The 15963-nt window shown below is 36.8% G+C and overlaps 1 protein-coding gene across 2 annotated transcripts; it reads left to right on the forward strand.

Annotated features, from left to right (window-relative positions):
• The first annotated feature begins 6364 nt into the window (after positions 1–6364).
• Positions 6365–13566, forward strand: LOC116141892 (protein CHROMATIN REMODELING 19-like). 2 transcript variants are annotated; one of them, XM_031427371.1, is made up of 12 exons: positions 6365–6939; positions 7197–7314; positions 8874–8914; positions 8998–9248; positions 9331–9511; positions 10607–10792; positions 10945–11118; positions 11226–11384; positions 11819–11896; positions 11987–12123; positions 12829–13047; positions 13165–13566. In XM_031427371.1, exons 1-12 carry the CDS (start codon positions 6463–6465, stop codon positions 13325–13327), a joined length of 2184 nt encoding a protein of 727 aa, XP_031283231.1. In that variant the 5' UTR covers positions 6365–6462; the 3' UTR covers positions 13328–13566. The 2 variants fall into 2 exon arrangements, with proteins under 2 accessions (XP_031283231.1, XP_031283232.1); XM_031427372.1 differs by having other exon boundaries at positions 13149–13337.
• The last annotated feature ends 2397 nt before the right edge of the window (positions 13567–15963 follow it).

A 15963-nucleotide genomic window follows, 5' to 3' on the forward strand; every position in this document is an offset into this window, starting at 1 on the left:
TTTTCAAAATAAGGTTTTTAACAAGATAGTTTAAACTTCATTATGTATTGTATTTCCTTGCTTTTTTTTTTTTTTTTTCATTGGGTTGTTTCCTTGAGAAAAAGTCAAACAGAATTATCTTAAAAGCAATGGAAATTAAGGGAGAGTGTTACAACTTTTATCCATTGGCCAGTGGAAAAAACTACACACATAACATTTTTATACAACATTTCTCATACAACATGATGTGGCAAAAGATGATTAGCTAATTTTAAATTAAAATAAACTTTGACCTAATCATCTTTTGCTACATCATGTTGTATGAGAAATGTTATGTATGGTATTACTCAAAATATATACATTGGTCCATGATGCGACAAATTCATATGGGTCTTAATCACTTTTAGATGCTTGTTTCTATTAGCTCATGCTTTGCCCATATATGATTTCTTATTAAGTCAAAATGTGATTGGTTGGTATGGGAGACTATTATATAGACTTGGCTTTATAATAAACATGACAATTGTTGTAATTGGTACGCATAAAAGCATATGGAAGAAGTTCATGTTTGTTACTTTAGTTATTCTATTTCATGTTTGTTACCTAAACCCTAAACCCTAAACCTAATATTTGACTCTATATTCTTCTTTGTTTATTACTTTAGTTATTCTATTTCATGTTTGTTACTTTGTTTTTCCATTGCACATTTATTCTACAACTAAATGGTATTTATAATAAATATTTTGTGCAAGTTGTAAGTGCTTTTGTCAACTTATGAAGATTGTGTGCGTATTTCTTTTTATGTATGCACTTTTGATTGATTAAGCACAATCATGTTTGTTTTGTTGTTTACACATGTCTTGACATATTGCTATATGTGTACAATTTTTGTTGTTCATATGATTGTATTGAACAAATATGTGTGCACATTTCTTTTGATGTGTAGGTGTCTCACTGATGAATACCTCCTCTGTAGACACCTTTCTGGCAAACACCAAGAATTCACACACCAATCCAACCAATTGCACAGTAAAATAAGCAGATTCAAGATAACAAATTAGCATAAAAGTGAAGAGAAATATTCTGAATCAAAACAAAAAGCAACTAAAACAAAATGAAAAGCAAGTTGAACTTCGAGGGTCAGTACCTCCCAAAAACAATTGCCACAAATTCAAATGATGCCCTACCCCTCTCTCATGCCCCCCTTTTATTCCTTATGATACTAGATTCTAACTAACTACTCACACCCTTCATGCCTAATTCCACCTGTCAACCACACCCTTTACCCTTTCACCCTTTGCTTATATATTTTGTCACCTTGGGTCCATCATTACCCTCCCAAGGAGTACCACCTTGTCCTCAAGGTGGGAAGATGAAAGTTGTTTACTCAACACCACCTCATTCCTCCACTCTTTCATCATCGTTCTCTTCTTTACCCAACTCATCCTTATCTTCTTCATCGACCAAAATTATTTGAACCTGTTTTTCTCCACAGCGGTGTCTTGGAGAGAATTTGGCACTACATCGAAAACAAACCCCTTTCTCCTTTTTTGTTGAATCTCATCTTATGTCATTCGCCGGAAGAGTTCAGTAAGAAACTAACAGAAGTTGTCGACATTGAGTTTGAGAAGGTCTCACCTGGATTTCTTCGATTTAGGGACTGGTTAGGGTTGAACGATCTAGGTGAGTCTTTTTGTGGACTGGCTTTTGTTGTTTTCTTTGGGCCTTGTCTGGGTAATGAAACTACTTGGCCCACTTGCAATGCTACTCATTTTCCCTTGATGGCCCATTCCAATCCGAGCCTCTTCTAAAACTTGATTTCTCTCCTCAACTCTTTGGACCAGAATAATGACTTGAGTCAAGGAGTTGGGCTAAGATAAAATATTGGGCTACAACAGCTTATTTTGAACTTTGATTTCTGGTTTCAACCCATTCAAAAATGCAACAGTGAGAACATCTTCTCTTTCACTGGCTGTCAACGTTGCAATTTCTAAAAACCGTCGACAAAACTCTATTGTCGTCCTACTTTGCCTCGTCGCAATCAATAACTTTAAAGGGTTACTCTCTTGAGTTTCGCTGAACCTTTGCAAGAGGGAGACCTTGAACACCAACCAAGTCATCGCTGCTGTACTTGATTCCATCCATTGATACCAATGAAGAGCTTTACCTTCCATACAGAGAGCTGTTGTCAGAACCTTGTCGTCATTAGGGATCTGATTAATCACAAAATAGCGATCTACTAAAAAAATCCACCCATATGGGTTGTCGCCAAAAAAGATGGTAGCTCTAACTTTCGTCCACCCCATTCTCTACAATTCCATCCTTCTCCGTTGTTGTTACCACTAGACCCATGTCGTTCATCTTCTGACTGATTTCCCAGATTGTGTTGTGTTAGAGTTGGTGAACTCTATTCATCATTAGGATACCCATTTTTAAAATGCAACGGAAGATATTACCAAGTTGATTAATGGTTACCAAGTTAAGCATGAATCAACAACCTTAAGCGGGAAACATAAAGCACACAAACATATACGTGGTTCGACTACTCTTAGCCTACATCCATGAGACCTTATCCAGATCGAAGCTAATCCACTATAACAACAAAAATTACAAGATATTGTTCTGAGTTGATTTTAGTTACAGCAAAGAGAACTCACTAAACACCACCCTCTAAATCTCTAATGCTTCGTCACTTCTAGGATCACTTCACACTAGGAACACTCCTGGAGAATGCTTGAGCTCCACCCAAGCTTCACACGTCAAAGATGAGCTCCAACTTCAGCAAAGGAACCAAGTTCTGGCCACCATTCAACAAAGATGAAAGATGATGAAGTTTTAGCTCAAATGCATATATAGAACCTGTTAAGAAATAAACTCTTTGAAAAGTTCAGAGCACAAGCAAAATGGATATTCAGGTTAGCCAAACAAATGTGTAAGAATGAAGATGATATATGGACGTGCTCAACAATTCTTGCCAAGTTAGCAAACAAAGGCTACATGTGTTAGTCCAAAAGTGGAAAAGATTCCACCAAACTTTTGGGACCACAACCAAAATAGGAAAAAGGTGATTTCCCTAGACCACTAAAGGATTTTAGGACACCTGTAAGTGTTCCTTATGATAGCACAACAGATAGGAAAAAATATCTTAGCTGTTAAGGAAAAAACGCAACTTGCGCAAAACTGAATCAGACATGCGATGTTAGCGCAGAAATAAAGTGTGCACACACTCGAAGTAAAAAGCGAAATAAACTGCAACATGCATATGTTTGACATAAGTGTGCAAGCACACATCCACTGTGCACACACTGATGAACAATTTTACAACCTCGCAAGCGCATGAATCGCTATCGTAGTCTAGTGTGCAAAAGCAAGGGTCAATCCCACAAAGATTTGTAAGCAATTTATTAATCCTAATAACTTTGCTTCAATTAAAACTAATAACTAGAATTAATATAAAAGAATTATGGAAAATCACTTAAAAAGTAACAACTGATTAAAGCTAAAATTAAGCCATTATAAAAATTATCTAAAACCCAATTAACCAAAACCTAGGGTTCCAATTTCACCATAACTATCCAGCTTTATGTCAACCATCTATCTATTGTTTATCAATTCACTCACTAGGGTTCACACTCACTAAATCAAGGTATTACCGTAAGGCTTTCGGGGTTAACCTAGTATCTTTAACATAAGACTAGCTAGAGTGTATAGTCTAGCCTATGGATTAAAGACCCTTTAAGTGCATAAGTAATCAAAATCATGAATAAAGGCCCATCTATTAGAGCGTATGCACAAATACTGAATTATCCACGAAATCATGAACCAATTAATATTCTGTCAAGGTGTATGCACAAAATACCAATCATTTATTCACATGAGCTATTTAAAACTAACATATGATATATGTCTAATCTTAATACATACAACCTAATAATTCACATTAAGGGTCGTCACACAATAATGAAAATTAAAGATTGAATAAATACAATGAATGAATTAAGATTTCCATTGAATTGATAACAATAAATATATGTTTAAACACAGAACCTTAAAATTAGGCTACATTGGATCCCCAGAGAAGAATTTACTTACACATTGACATAAAAGAAATCAAACCTCAATTCCCCCAAAAGCATGAATAATCCAAACCCTAGGAAGAATCTCCTTCTTTTGCTTGTTAAAAAGTAACTCTAAATTTAGGTCAAAAAAGATCCCTAAAATAATTTACAATATCTTATTTATATTTTTTCTTTGCTAGGGGTGTTTTTGGGAAAGTACAAGTCCAAGTCGGAGTTGGAAAATGTAAGACTTTTCCTTTCTTCGTGATCCACGCTGTAGCATGCTTTTATGGCACCACGACGCCAAATTATCCTATAATCCACCAATCGCTAAAAACATTGCCACACCGCGACACCGAATTCTTCACGTCGCAGCATGAACCTTCTGCCTAGATCACATTTTCACACCGCAGCAGAGCAAAACCCTGCCACAGCGCCATCCAATAATTTCACATTCTTTCTTCCTCTTGATGATCTAGTTTCTCTTTCTTAGCACGTCCAAGGCCTCCAACCATCGTGCGAGTATAAAATCACCACTTTTCCATCTAAAAACCTGAAACTCGTACACATACCCGTGATTCTTGAAAATATAAATATATAAAGAAACTTATATAAAAATAATCCATTAAAGTCATGAATTCCTTATAATCTACCCATAAAATCACAGAATATATATATCATTTCACCACTTATCACACACTCATAATGAAATTGCAAAAAGGCAAGTCCGACAAAACTGTGCACATACACAATGTTAGTGCACACACACAATATAAGTTTGACAAAATATTCAACATGTTAGTTCCCTGTTCCCGAATGGCTTGATTCCCCCAACAAACTTCTCCTGTGAGCTTCCTTCTTTTCATCCTTTCTTCGCATCCAATTTTGGATCTCAATCAACATTTCTCTCATGGCATTTACATTCTCTATTAATCTCATCACATCTCTTTGAACACCAGTCACCTCCCTCTCAACGCTATCCATTCTTGACTCCATCCTTGTAACCATACCCCAAAAATCGTTGGCTCTGATACCAGTTGATGAATACCTCCTCTATAGACACCTTTTTCACTCACAATTCAGAACACAACCACACAACTCACAACAAACACCAAGAATGCACACACCAATCCGGCCAATTGAACAGTAAAATAAGCAGATTCAAGATAACAAATTAGCATAAAAGTGAAGAGAAATATTCATTGCAATACTCCTGAATAAAAATGAAAGCAATTGAAACAAAATCAAAAGCAAGCTAAACTTCAAGGGTTTGCACCTCTCGAAAACAATTCCCACAAATTCAAATGATGCCCTGCCTCTCTCTCACGTCCACCTTTTATTCCTCATGATACTAGATCCTAACTAACTACTCACACCCTTCATGCCTAATGCCACCTGTCAGCCACACCCTTTACCTTTTTGCCCTTCACTTATATGTTTTGTTACCTTGGGTCCATCACTCACTCATCTTATGTTTTAAGATATTTTAATCTTGAATCTTTAATGGAACTTGTGTGAAAAGTTTACTTTACAGGTGTCATTCTTTTCATGAGTGGGTTGTTAAAAAGTGCATGTGGGTTGTTAGAAAGTTTTGCAACGTGTACTGTTGAAATTTGTTGAGTAAGAATATTTAAACTCATCTTCTACTTCCTTACTCTTTGAACCTAGATATTCTATCTTTTTGAGCTCTGAAAAGTTAGAGAGTATATTTAGTCTAGTTCCTTTCTTGTTGGTGATTTCCTTGACGATCTATAATCTGTTGTTGAGTACTGTGGAACGTGTTTCCTTATTGAAGCTTGAAGGAAGTTCAAGCTTGTGAGCTGAAAGGTGTTTTCGGCTATCCAAGTTCAAGAGGTGCTTGAGCTATCTAAGTGGTTGCTTGGATTCAATCAGATCGTAGCTATGCATTTGTTCAATCAAGAGTGTGGAGTTAAATTGTGCAGACAAGAAGTGTCTACTTTAATGTATTTAATTTCAGCTTTGTGTTGACATTTGAGTTGTTGCTATAGTGGATTTGATTGGGTTGGACTTGGTCTCATGGATGTAGGCTAAAATGGTTTTTAGCTGGTCCATGTAAAAATTTTTGGTGTGCTTTACTTTACTTTATACTTTGTATGTCCAATGTTGGTTAGATGTTGATTGATCATCTTTTCAAAGCATTAAAGATTAAATAATTTCACCAGTATTTGTTTTCAACAACCATACTATCAACTGTTTGGGTGAAATTGTCATTTTTCAAAATACGTGGGTTGTTCGAAGTCCTTGAGGGGTAAATGATATTTGTCCGAAAGTGACCAAATATTTTTGGCCCGCGCTCGTCACTTAATTGTACCGCCTGTTGTTCTTCTCTTTGATTCTGCAATATTAAGTTAAAGCTAGGGCTTTTTCAGCAATGACGCGTGCAATTGCATAAGAAAACGGAATAATGAAGCGAGAATTCGCCGAAATTTCGGACGACGAATGGGAAAACCATTCCTTCAAGCCGTCTCGAGTCCTCAAAATAAAAACTCAGGCATCAAAACCTCCTCCGGCAATCGAATCATTCGCTTTTATAGCCGATAGTCACCGCCAAAATTTAGACGAAAATCTCGAGGATGACGATGTAGAGGAGGAGGGGCCACTGTCCGCCTCGAACCATCGTGGCCGTCGATTCATTGTAGACGACGACGATGAGGAACAGCAGAGCGAGGGAGATTTTACTGAAGTATATGAAGTAAAGTCTTCGACTGAAGAAGAAGAAGTATTAGAAGATGATGAACAGGAGGATGATGTGGTTGGAAACGCTTTGGCAAAATGCGCTAAAATATCGGCGGAGCTTAAAAGAGAGTTATATGGTACTTCTGGTACCGCTTGTGATCGCTACTCGGAAGTTGAAGCCTCCTCGGTTAGGATTGTGACTCAGGTACTGTTTCTTCGAATTTTATGTTCTACTGTGATTTGGTAGTAGAAATGTTGTGCTTGGCCTATTTTTTCTAAGGTTTATTATGAAATGCAGGATCTTAAGTTCTAGGTTTTTAAGTGGAGGAACATTTGATTGATGAGGAAATTAATAAAAAGTTGACGTTTCTTATTTTACTTCAGCTAAGTCGTTGAAAGCCTCTTGCCATATTTCCTGTTGGTTTGGTCGGTAATAGGCTTTCTATTTTTATTTTATTGCAGAATGATATTGATGAAGCATGTGGGGATGAGGATGAGGATTTTCAGCCAGTTCTTAAGCCCTATCAGCTGGTTGGTGTCAATTTTCTTCTCTTGTTGTATCGAAAGGGCATTGGGGGAGGTAATTCTTCTATATCCTTTTACTTGCGATTGTACTACATTTTGGCATCTATGATTACTCTGATACCTCTATACAAGAATTGAAGTGGACTGATTTTAAGGTAGCAAATTTTGTTTTCTATTAATATTCTTAATTCAACTTAATTTTCTCATTTTTTAAGTAAACATGTTGGATAGGCTTTACCAGTGTAGCAAAAGAAGGTATTAATTAAAATATGAAGACCAAATTTTGAAGTCTTTGTTGAAAGGTCTTGTAGCAGCCGTATTTTGGGTTGTGAACTACCATTGGTGAAAACATAAAGTATAAGAGATTGATATGATACGTTCATCCATAGGCAAGTAGATAAACTAAAGCCAGGTTGGAGAGGCCTTTTGATGAGGGGAATTGAGAAAGGCTGCTTTGAAGATCAAAGGTTCCTAGTAAAGTTTAGTTTTCTCTTGGTGTCTAGCAAATGGCAGAGTTAATACTTGTGAAAAAAATGTAGAATAAGGCCTTTTGTGTGTTTGTTATGGCATCAGTGCATTACGTGGAAGGGGGCTGAAAGTGTTGATCGTCTCTTTCTATACTATCCTATTGCTTTGCGAATGGTGGAGAATTTTCAATGTTTAGAGGAAGGAAGAAGGCTTTGATCCTATGGAAATATGTGGCGATTGTTGTATATTAGGTCATTTGGATAGAGAAATGTAAAAGAATTTGCGAGGATTATGCAGGTGTGGACATAGCTGTTTTTTATGGTATATAGCCAACTAACTGTGATACTTTGTGCTGGTGCCCCATAAAGGTGTGGGTTATTTTCTTGGTTGGGTTTGTGTTTTGGCTGCAGTGGGTAATGTATCTAGGCAGTTTTGGTCGAGGCATGTTATGTGATGGTGTACATGGAGGTGATTTGGTGTTGTTACTAGATCCTTCAGTAGGGTTGCTGGCCTCATGGAGTGAGGTGGCAGGGTTTCACTGAGGTTTAGTTGTGGTGATGTGTATTGAGGTCATCATGACTTATTGGGATATGGAGGTGCTGCACCAATGTTAGGTGATGTTTCCGGTGGTAGCAGGTGGTGCAGTATTTGAAGTGGGATACTAGTGAGGCTTGATGGAGGTAAGACTTAACTAGATGGAGGGAAATAAGATGCACAAGTGTTTTACTTTTTATCGAAACTCCATTAATGTAAGGACCTTTGGCTAATTACATAGCCAATGTTATCAGAGTGTAATTTATTATAAAAATATAAAAAAAAAAAGTGTAGTTAGGCCTCATATCAGGGGAGGTCATTCAAACTGACTGGTCCATTGTTGTTGACTTATTTCTTATTGACTGCCTAAAAAGGCTCTCCAGATAAAACTTTATTGCCCTAGACAATTTCACTGTTGAGAAAAGAACAGTAATGATGTAGAAAGCAGTATTTTCTTGAATGTCGTTGTCTATGTTATTACTTGCAGCTTTTGAGTCTTAATTATTTTCAGTATCATCATATGTTGCTCTTTTGTTTCTCTAAACTTATAGTATTTAATGCTAGTCGTATTTTAAAATGATCCCTAATGACTCACTTTTGTATCCCCTGCAGCCATATTGGCAGATGAGATGGGTCTTGGGAAGACCATTCAGGTGTGTGAAGCTCTATTAATTTTCCTATGCAATATTAGTAATTTTTGTAATGTTAACTGAGTGATAATGCTTTTATTTAATAGGCTGTGACATATTTGATGCTTCTAAAGCACTTGAATAATGACCCTGGACCCCACTTAATTGTATGTCCTGCCTCTGTTTTGGAAAATTGGGAGAGAGAACTAAAGAAATGGTGTCCATCATTTTCTATACTCCAGTATCATGGGGCTGCACGAACAGCCTATTCAAAAGAGTTGAGCTCTTTGGCCAAAGCTGGATTGCCTCCTCCGTTTAATGTGCTTCTTGTGTGCTATTCTCTTTTTGAACGTCACAGGTTTGTTTATTGTGGTTCAAGGAACTATTTATAGATTCAATTGCATGTTAAGTTTAATGCTTATCATTGATGGTCTGTACAGTGTGCAGCAGAAAGATGACCGTAAATTTCTGAAACGTTGGCATTGGAGCTGTGTGTTGATGGATGAGGCTCATGCTTTGAAGGATAAAAACAGCTATAGGTGGAAGAATCTAATGTCTGTTGCTCGAAATGCAAACCAGCGACTAATGCTGACAGGGACGCCACTACAAAATGATTTACATGTACGATTAATAATTGCCTTTTCCTTTTCTTTCTCTCTGTGTTTGCCTTATTGTTTCACTTTTATACTACAGCTAATAATTGTTTCTTTATGTTTATTTTCTAATACAGCTAACTTTTATCATAGATGCTTCTTACTGAAAAAATGCTAACATAAGACACAGGAGTGACATGTTTGTGTTATTCTACTGGGTTTGAAATATTGTTAAATATCATACTTTTCTTATTTTGATTAGGCCTGAAATTCCAATATTCATAAACTTAAAACTCTCATAGGTGCATTACATACTGCACAGCGTACTGGCCATTCATAGGTTCTGTCTTTACTTCAGATATCTTATGGATACCTTGCTATAAAATAAAAAAGGAAACAAGAATAGTAATAATAATAAAGAAGAGAGAAATAAAAACAAGGAGTTACATGTTTGAAATGATTCAAATTTCTCAAGGCTTTATGCACTTGACACAAAAATAGTATGAAGAAGTAAGAAGGTGCAGTCGCATAAATTTGGTTTGTATATTGTAAACTTCAGGCAGTTGGACTTCTTTTTTGCCGTCAACAGGTCAAAGTGAAGCCCAGGAGTTTTAGGGATTTGATTATGCATCCAGTTTTGATTTGGATGTGGTGCCTCATTTGTTAAGTTGGATAGGGTTCTTGAGTTACAAATTGTGAGATCTTTTCAGATGAGCTACAGGTGGCCATTATCAAAGGAGATCTAAAGGGACTTTTTTTCTGTTTGCATCTTAAGCAGTTCTGAGTTTAGATGAATTTACTTTAATCTCATCCATTTCTAGCTAACCTGCTTGATGAGACATCTTGTCCTTTGTAGTGATTTCTTTTCCCCTTTAAATTTCAAAATGATATTGGACTTCTTGTTGTTGGAAGTTGATTTATTTTTTAATAAATTGCTTTGAGGTAAAAATTTATCATATAGTGAACTGTTACCGATGTTTATGATGATCTGGCTAGATTTACTTCATAATGGAGTAGCATTTTGTACTGCTGATCCTTATGTACTTGGAAACATTGCTGTTAAATGTATTCATTATTCAGTTACTTGTGATGTCTTTATTGAATTGGTGTGTTATCATGGCAGGAGCTCTGGTCATTGTTGGAGTTCATGATGCCCGATCTTTTTGCTACTGAGGATGTAGATTTGAAGAAACTACTAAACGCAGAAGATAGAGACTTAATAGGTCGAATGAAGTCCATTTTAGGACCATTCATCTTGAGGCGTTTAAAATCTGATGTAATGCAACAACTTGTCCCAAAGATACAGCAGGTATAATTGATGCTTACTTGAGGTTTCCATTAAGGTGCCGAATTTTCCAACATCCCTCTAAGTTTGAGTTTAGAATTTGAACTTTGCATATTTTATTTATTCAAATTTCTCTGTATTGTGGGAAATCTGAGTAATTTTTTTTTTCCCTGCAGGTTGAGTATGTTATAATGGAAAAACAGCAGGATGATGCTTATAGAGAAGCCATAGAGGAGTATCGGGCTGCGTCACGAGCTCGTATTGCTAAGCTTTATGAGCCTAATTTGAATAATATTGTTGGAGTTCTTCCTCGACGTCAGATTTCCAACTATTTTGTTCAGTTCCGTAAGGTGCTGCAGATTAATATTACAGTTCCCAAAATAAACTTTTATTTTTTTCTTATTATATTCCTTGTGCTTATTTTGATTTGTTTTCTAAATTTTCATGCTTATTCCAGATTGCAAATCATCCTTTATTAGTGAGGCGAATCTACTCTGATGACGATGTTGTTCGATTTGCTAGAAAGTTACATCCTATGGGTGCATTTGGATTTGAATGTACCTTGGACCGAGTGATAGAGGAGCTTAAGAGCTACAATGATTTTTCTATTCATCAGGTAATTCTTTATTTTGAAGTTGTTCATATACACACACACACACACACACACAAAAGTTACTAATTTTGAGTTTCCCTTAATAAACATTGAATATATTATATAAATATTATATTTAATAAAAAATCAACTTATCAGTTGTTCAGGTTTTTAATTAAGACCTTCCTTGTCACTGTTCAAAAACCATATAAAACCTTTCTTGTTATTTTAAATGTGGTGGAGATTCTTTGAAGATGGAGTAGGTGAAAGTTAATTTTGAAACTATAGGAGGTGTTTGGATTGGAGCAAACCTTAGGGAAGGTCAGTAATATGTATTTGTGTCTTTCTCCCAATGACCAGAATCTGTTTTGTTTTGAACTTCCTGCAAGACTTAGCACACTGTAAGATTTGTTATTCAATTCTGTCTTCCATACCTTTACTAATAGACATAGTTGCAGCTTTTACACTCTTATGGCGGTGCTGATACCAAGGGAATTCTTTCAGAAAAACATGTTATGCTTTCTGCAAAATGTCGGGTATGGTTTCAGTAATTTTTTGTCAGTAAATTTCTTGGAATTATATATTTATCTCTATATTTGAACTAATTAGCTGTGTGTACATTGCAGGCATTAGCTGAACTTCTTCCCTCTCTGAAGAAAGGTGGCCACCGGGTTTTGATTTTTAGCCAGTGGACATCAATGCTTGATATCTTAGAGTGGACTTTGGATGTGATTGGAGTTACATATAGACGACTTGATGGAAGGTACTGTTCTTTTGTGCTTATCATTATTAATTCTTGGTTACCATTTGCCAATATATCTTTATATCATTAAGCTGAAATGAGGATTGTAACCATCAAACTCCTGGAGTTGTGGGCTATTTGAAATTTCTTTATTTTGTTGTTGAATGGCACATTTGAAATCTTTCTTTCGCTGCTTTGTCACATTTGAATAAAATAGTGACTTTCTTCAGACGAAGTTTCATGAATATGGTAGATAAAAAAAGAGCACTAAAGTATTGTTATTTGAAAAAAATATGGAGTTTATGTGCTCAGGTAGAAAAGCGATTAAGATTTTTGTTGAATGTTTTTGTTAGCGGATCAAACTTTCAAGAGACTTAGTTCATGAATTTGTTCTGCCTGGTTGGGTCTTGTCCTGAATAATTCTAGATATTGCCTGGTGTTTCTCTCACTCTCATAAATTGGTTTCTGTATGAACTTCATTGGGTCATTTTCTAAAGAGTTACAATGATTTATGATTGGGTTCAATGTATTTGAAATGCTCAGAACCACAATTAATTTCTTTTTCCCTGTGTCTGTGTTTGTGTGCACACTCTGACATTTCTGCTTTCCTCCTTTTCTTCTCATTACTACCGTAGCATAGGGTTTCTGGGTTTTAACGTCTGTTTATTGTTCATTTGATTTGCTAAATATGCGGATATTTTAATTTGTGAATGCTTCCGATGACAGTACTCAGGTGTCAGAGAGGCAGGCTATAGTTGATACTTTCAATAGTGATGCTTCCATCTTTGCTTGCTTGCTTTCCACAAGAGCTGGTGGCCAAGGTTTAAACTTGACTGGTGCTGATACTGTTGTCATCCATGACATGGATTTCAATCCACAGATTGATCGACAGGCAGAAGATCGTTGTCATCGTATTGGCCAAACAAAGCCTGTCACCATATACAGGTGCCTTAAAATTTCCTCTTCCTGCTTTCCCCTGCACGCAGTCCACTATGGCATTTTTTCTTAGTATTATTGTGTAAGGTTTTGCTTTATACGCTCAACAGCTCAAGCCCTTTGCAGGCTGGTAACCAAGGGGACGGTTGATGAGAATGTTTACGAGATAGCAAAACGGAAGCTAATTTTGGATGCTGCGGTTCTTGAGTCTGGTATGGAGGTAGCTAATGAAGGTGACACATCTGATAGGACTATGGGAGAGATACTATCATCTATTCTAATGGGTTAGAAGGGTGATAGCTGCTGACAGAGTGTGCAACTAGAAAATCATTTTTCTTTGTCCTACTTTGTATTTGATTTGTAACTTCTATTGCTGTATTAGTTAGAGTTGTTTGAGAAAAGGAAATCATTCATAGTTTTGATAGTGCATATTATACAGCTGTAAATCAACCCCTTAGGTCCATGTACCTGATAAAACTCAATAAGGTATTTGATTAGAGAAGTTGGTTGGTAGAATGCTTTTAAAAATTCGTGGTCACTGCTGACTAATTTTAATCAATCTCAAGACATTTTGCTTTGAGCAGGTTTTATTGGGTGTTTCTGGTGAGAACATTTTGGCGATCTATTTTGCTTTGAAATTGATAAGAATCAACCTGATCCTGGGCTCACCAAACACCTTCTCCTACCTCTGTAGACGGCAATAATTAGCAGGTGTGTCTTCTTTCATTTTATTTTTCTTTTTTCGGAGTGTATTTTTCATGAACCAGATTCGATCATCACTCTTGTCATTTTTGGTTTATTAACACTGGGATTCTGATAGAAACCCCCAGCTTCTCTGCAAAAGATCACTCACAAACAACCACTTAGATCACTCTGAAAGTTCAATAGTCAATAGCCTAGAATTTCTAATCACACTAGAATAGTTTAACCACTTCAAAACAATTGAAAAACACAAGCAGTACTGAATAATCTCAATATCTATATTGAATAACAACTGTGTGACATTATTACTCTAATAACTGTTCATCTACAACTAAAATTAAGCACAACAAAAGATAAACATAAACCAACCCGTTTAAGATGAATTTACATACAAATAAAGAAACCTGTTGGACTTTGAGGGCCAACACCTCTCTAACCCTTTTCCCTTTTTTACAATTTATCGATGATGCAGATAGATCCTTTTCATTCTCTTTTATTCTTCGTACTCTCTTACTATAATCGAATTCAGTTCCCCATCAATCAACACTTGCCACTTGTCACTTTCCCATAAACCTAATACCACCCATACCTCACGCATACAGCCTGACACTTAGTCCCTCATATCCTTTTTTACACCTTTATTTTTCCTTCCATACACTAATGTGTTGTTGGTCTCATCATTACTCCCCCTAAGGAGAGCCACTTTGTCTTCAAGGTGAAAGGATGGAAACTGAAGATGGATGGTGGAGAACTCTTCCCAAGTATTTTCGAAATTCGGTAGCCCTTTCCATTTGATCAAGACCTCCCAAGTACCATTTAGCAGCTTTCTTTTCTTTAACACATCCTCTGGTTCAATAGCTAAAATCAAGTCCTCATCTAGGGCATTTGGAAGTAGTTGGACATTTGAGGGTGGGAAAGTAGTCTTCTTAAGTTGGGACACATGAAACACGTTGTGAATCTGGGTAGTGGAAGGTAGCTACAGTCGGTAAGCTACTGAACCAATTTTTTCAATAATCACAAAAGGGCCATAGAACCTCGGACTCAATTTCTCATTGTAATGACGAGCCAAGGAATGAAGGCAGTAAGGCTGTAGCTTGAGATAAACTGAATCCCCCACTTCGAAGCTGATTTCTCTGCTTGGCATCCGCAAAGTGCTTCATTTGGTTTTGAGCTTTGACCAAATTCTCTTTTAGTTCTTGAATGATAGTGTTTCGGTCATGCAGTTACTGGTTCACCTCCTCAACTGTGGAGGAATGTTCAGAATGTTTAAGGATGACTGGGGGGTCTCGGCCATAAAGTGCTTTGAAGGGTGTCATGCCAATTAAGCTACTGAACGTAGTATTAAACCAAAACTCTGCTCAAGGAATCCATTTGGGCCACTGTCGGGGCTGAGTACTAACAAAGCAATGGAGGTATGTTTCCAAACAGCGGTTTACTACTTCCGATTGACCGTTTGTTTGAGGATGATAGGCAGAACTCATTAGAAGTTGTGTTCTCAACTACTTGAACATCTCACCCCAAAAATGACTAATAAACACTCGATCTCGATCCGAGACAATCAAACGAGGAAATCCATGTAACCTAACAATCTCTTTAATGAATAAGCTTGTGACATCCCTAGCCGTATGCAGATGCTTTAAAGTGAGAAAATCTTGTTCAAACGATCCACAACAAACAGAATTGTATCAACCTGAAAGGCCTTTGGTAATCCCGTGATGAAATCCATCGATATGTCTTCCCACACTTGATTTGGAATGGGTAGCGGTTGCAACAGACCAGCCGAACTCAAAGCTTGATATTTACTCTTTTGGCAGACCTCACATGCTTCAACAAATGTGCGGATATCTTTCTTCATACCCTCCCAATACAGTACATTTGCTAGGCGTTTGTAAGTGCAAAAAAAACCTGAATGTCCTCCAATGGGAGATGAGTGAAACTCTTGTAATAAAGTCTGAATATGAGCACCAGTGCGTGGCACGACCAACTTGTCATGGTACATCAATTGATTCCTCACCAATTTGAAAGGCAATCGGCTAGTTGGGTTAATAAGCAGCTCTTGAACTATTTTCCTCAACTTGGCATCCCAGTGGACCGCGTTTTCCAGATCCTCTATTCTTGTAAAACAACCCATTAATAAAGCATTAAGTTCCCTAACCTCATGCCTTCTAGAAAGTGTGTCAACCATCTTATTCTCCTGACCAGGTTTATATTGAATGTCAAAGC

This window comes from Pistacia vera, unplaced genomic scaffold, assembly GCF_008641045.1.
Source record: "Pistacia vera cultivar Batoury unplaced genomic scaffold, PisVer_v2 Contig400, whole genome shotgun sequence".
NCBI lineage: Eukaryota > Viridiplantae > Streptophyta > Magnoliopsida > Sapindales > Anacardiaceae > Pistacia > Pistacia vera.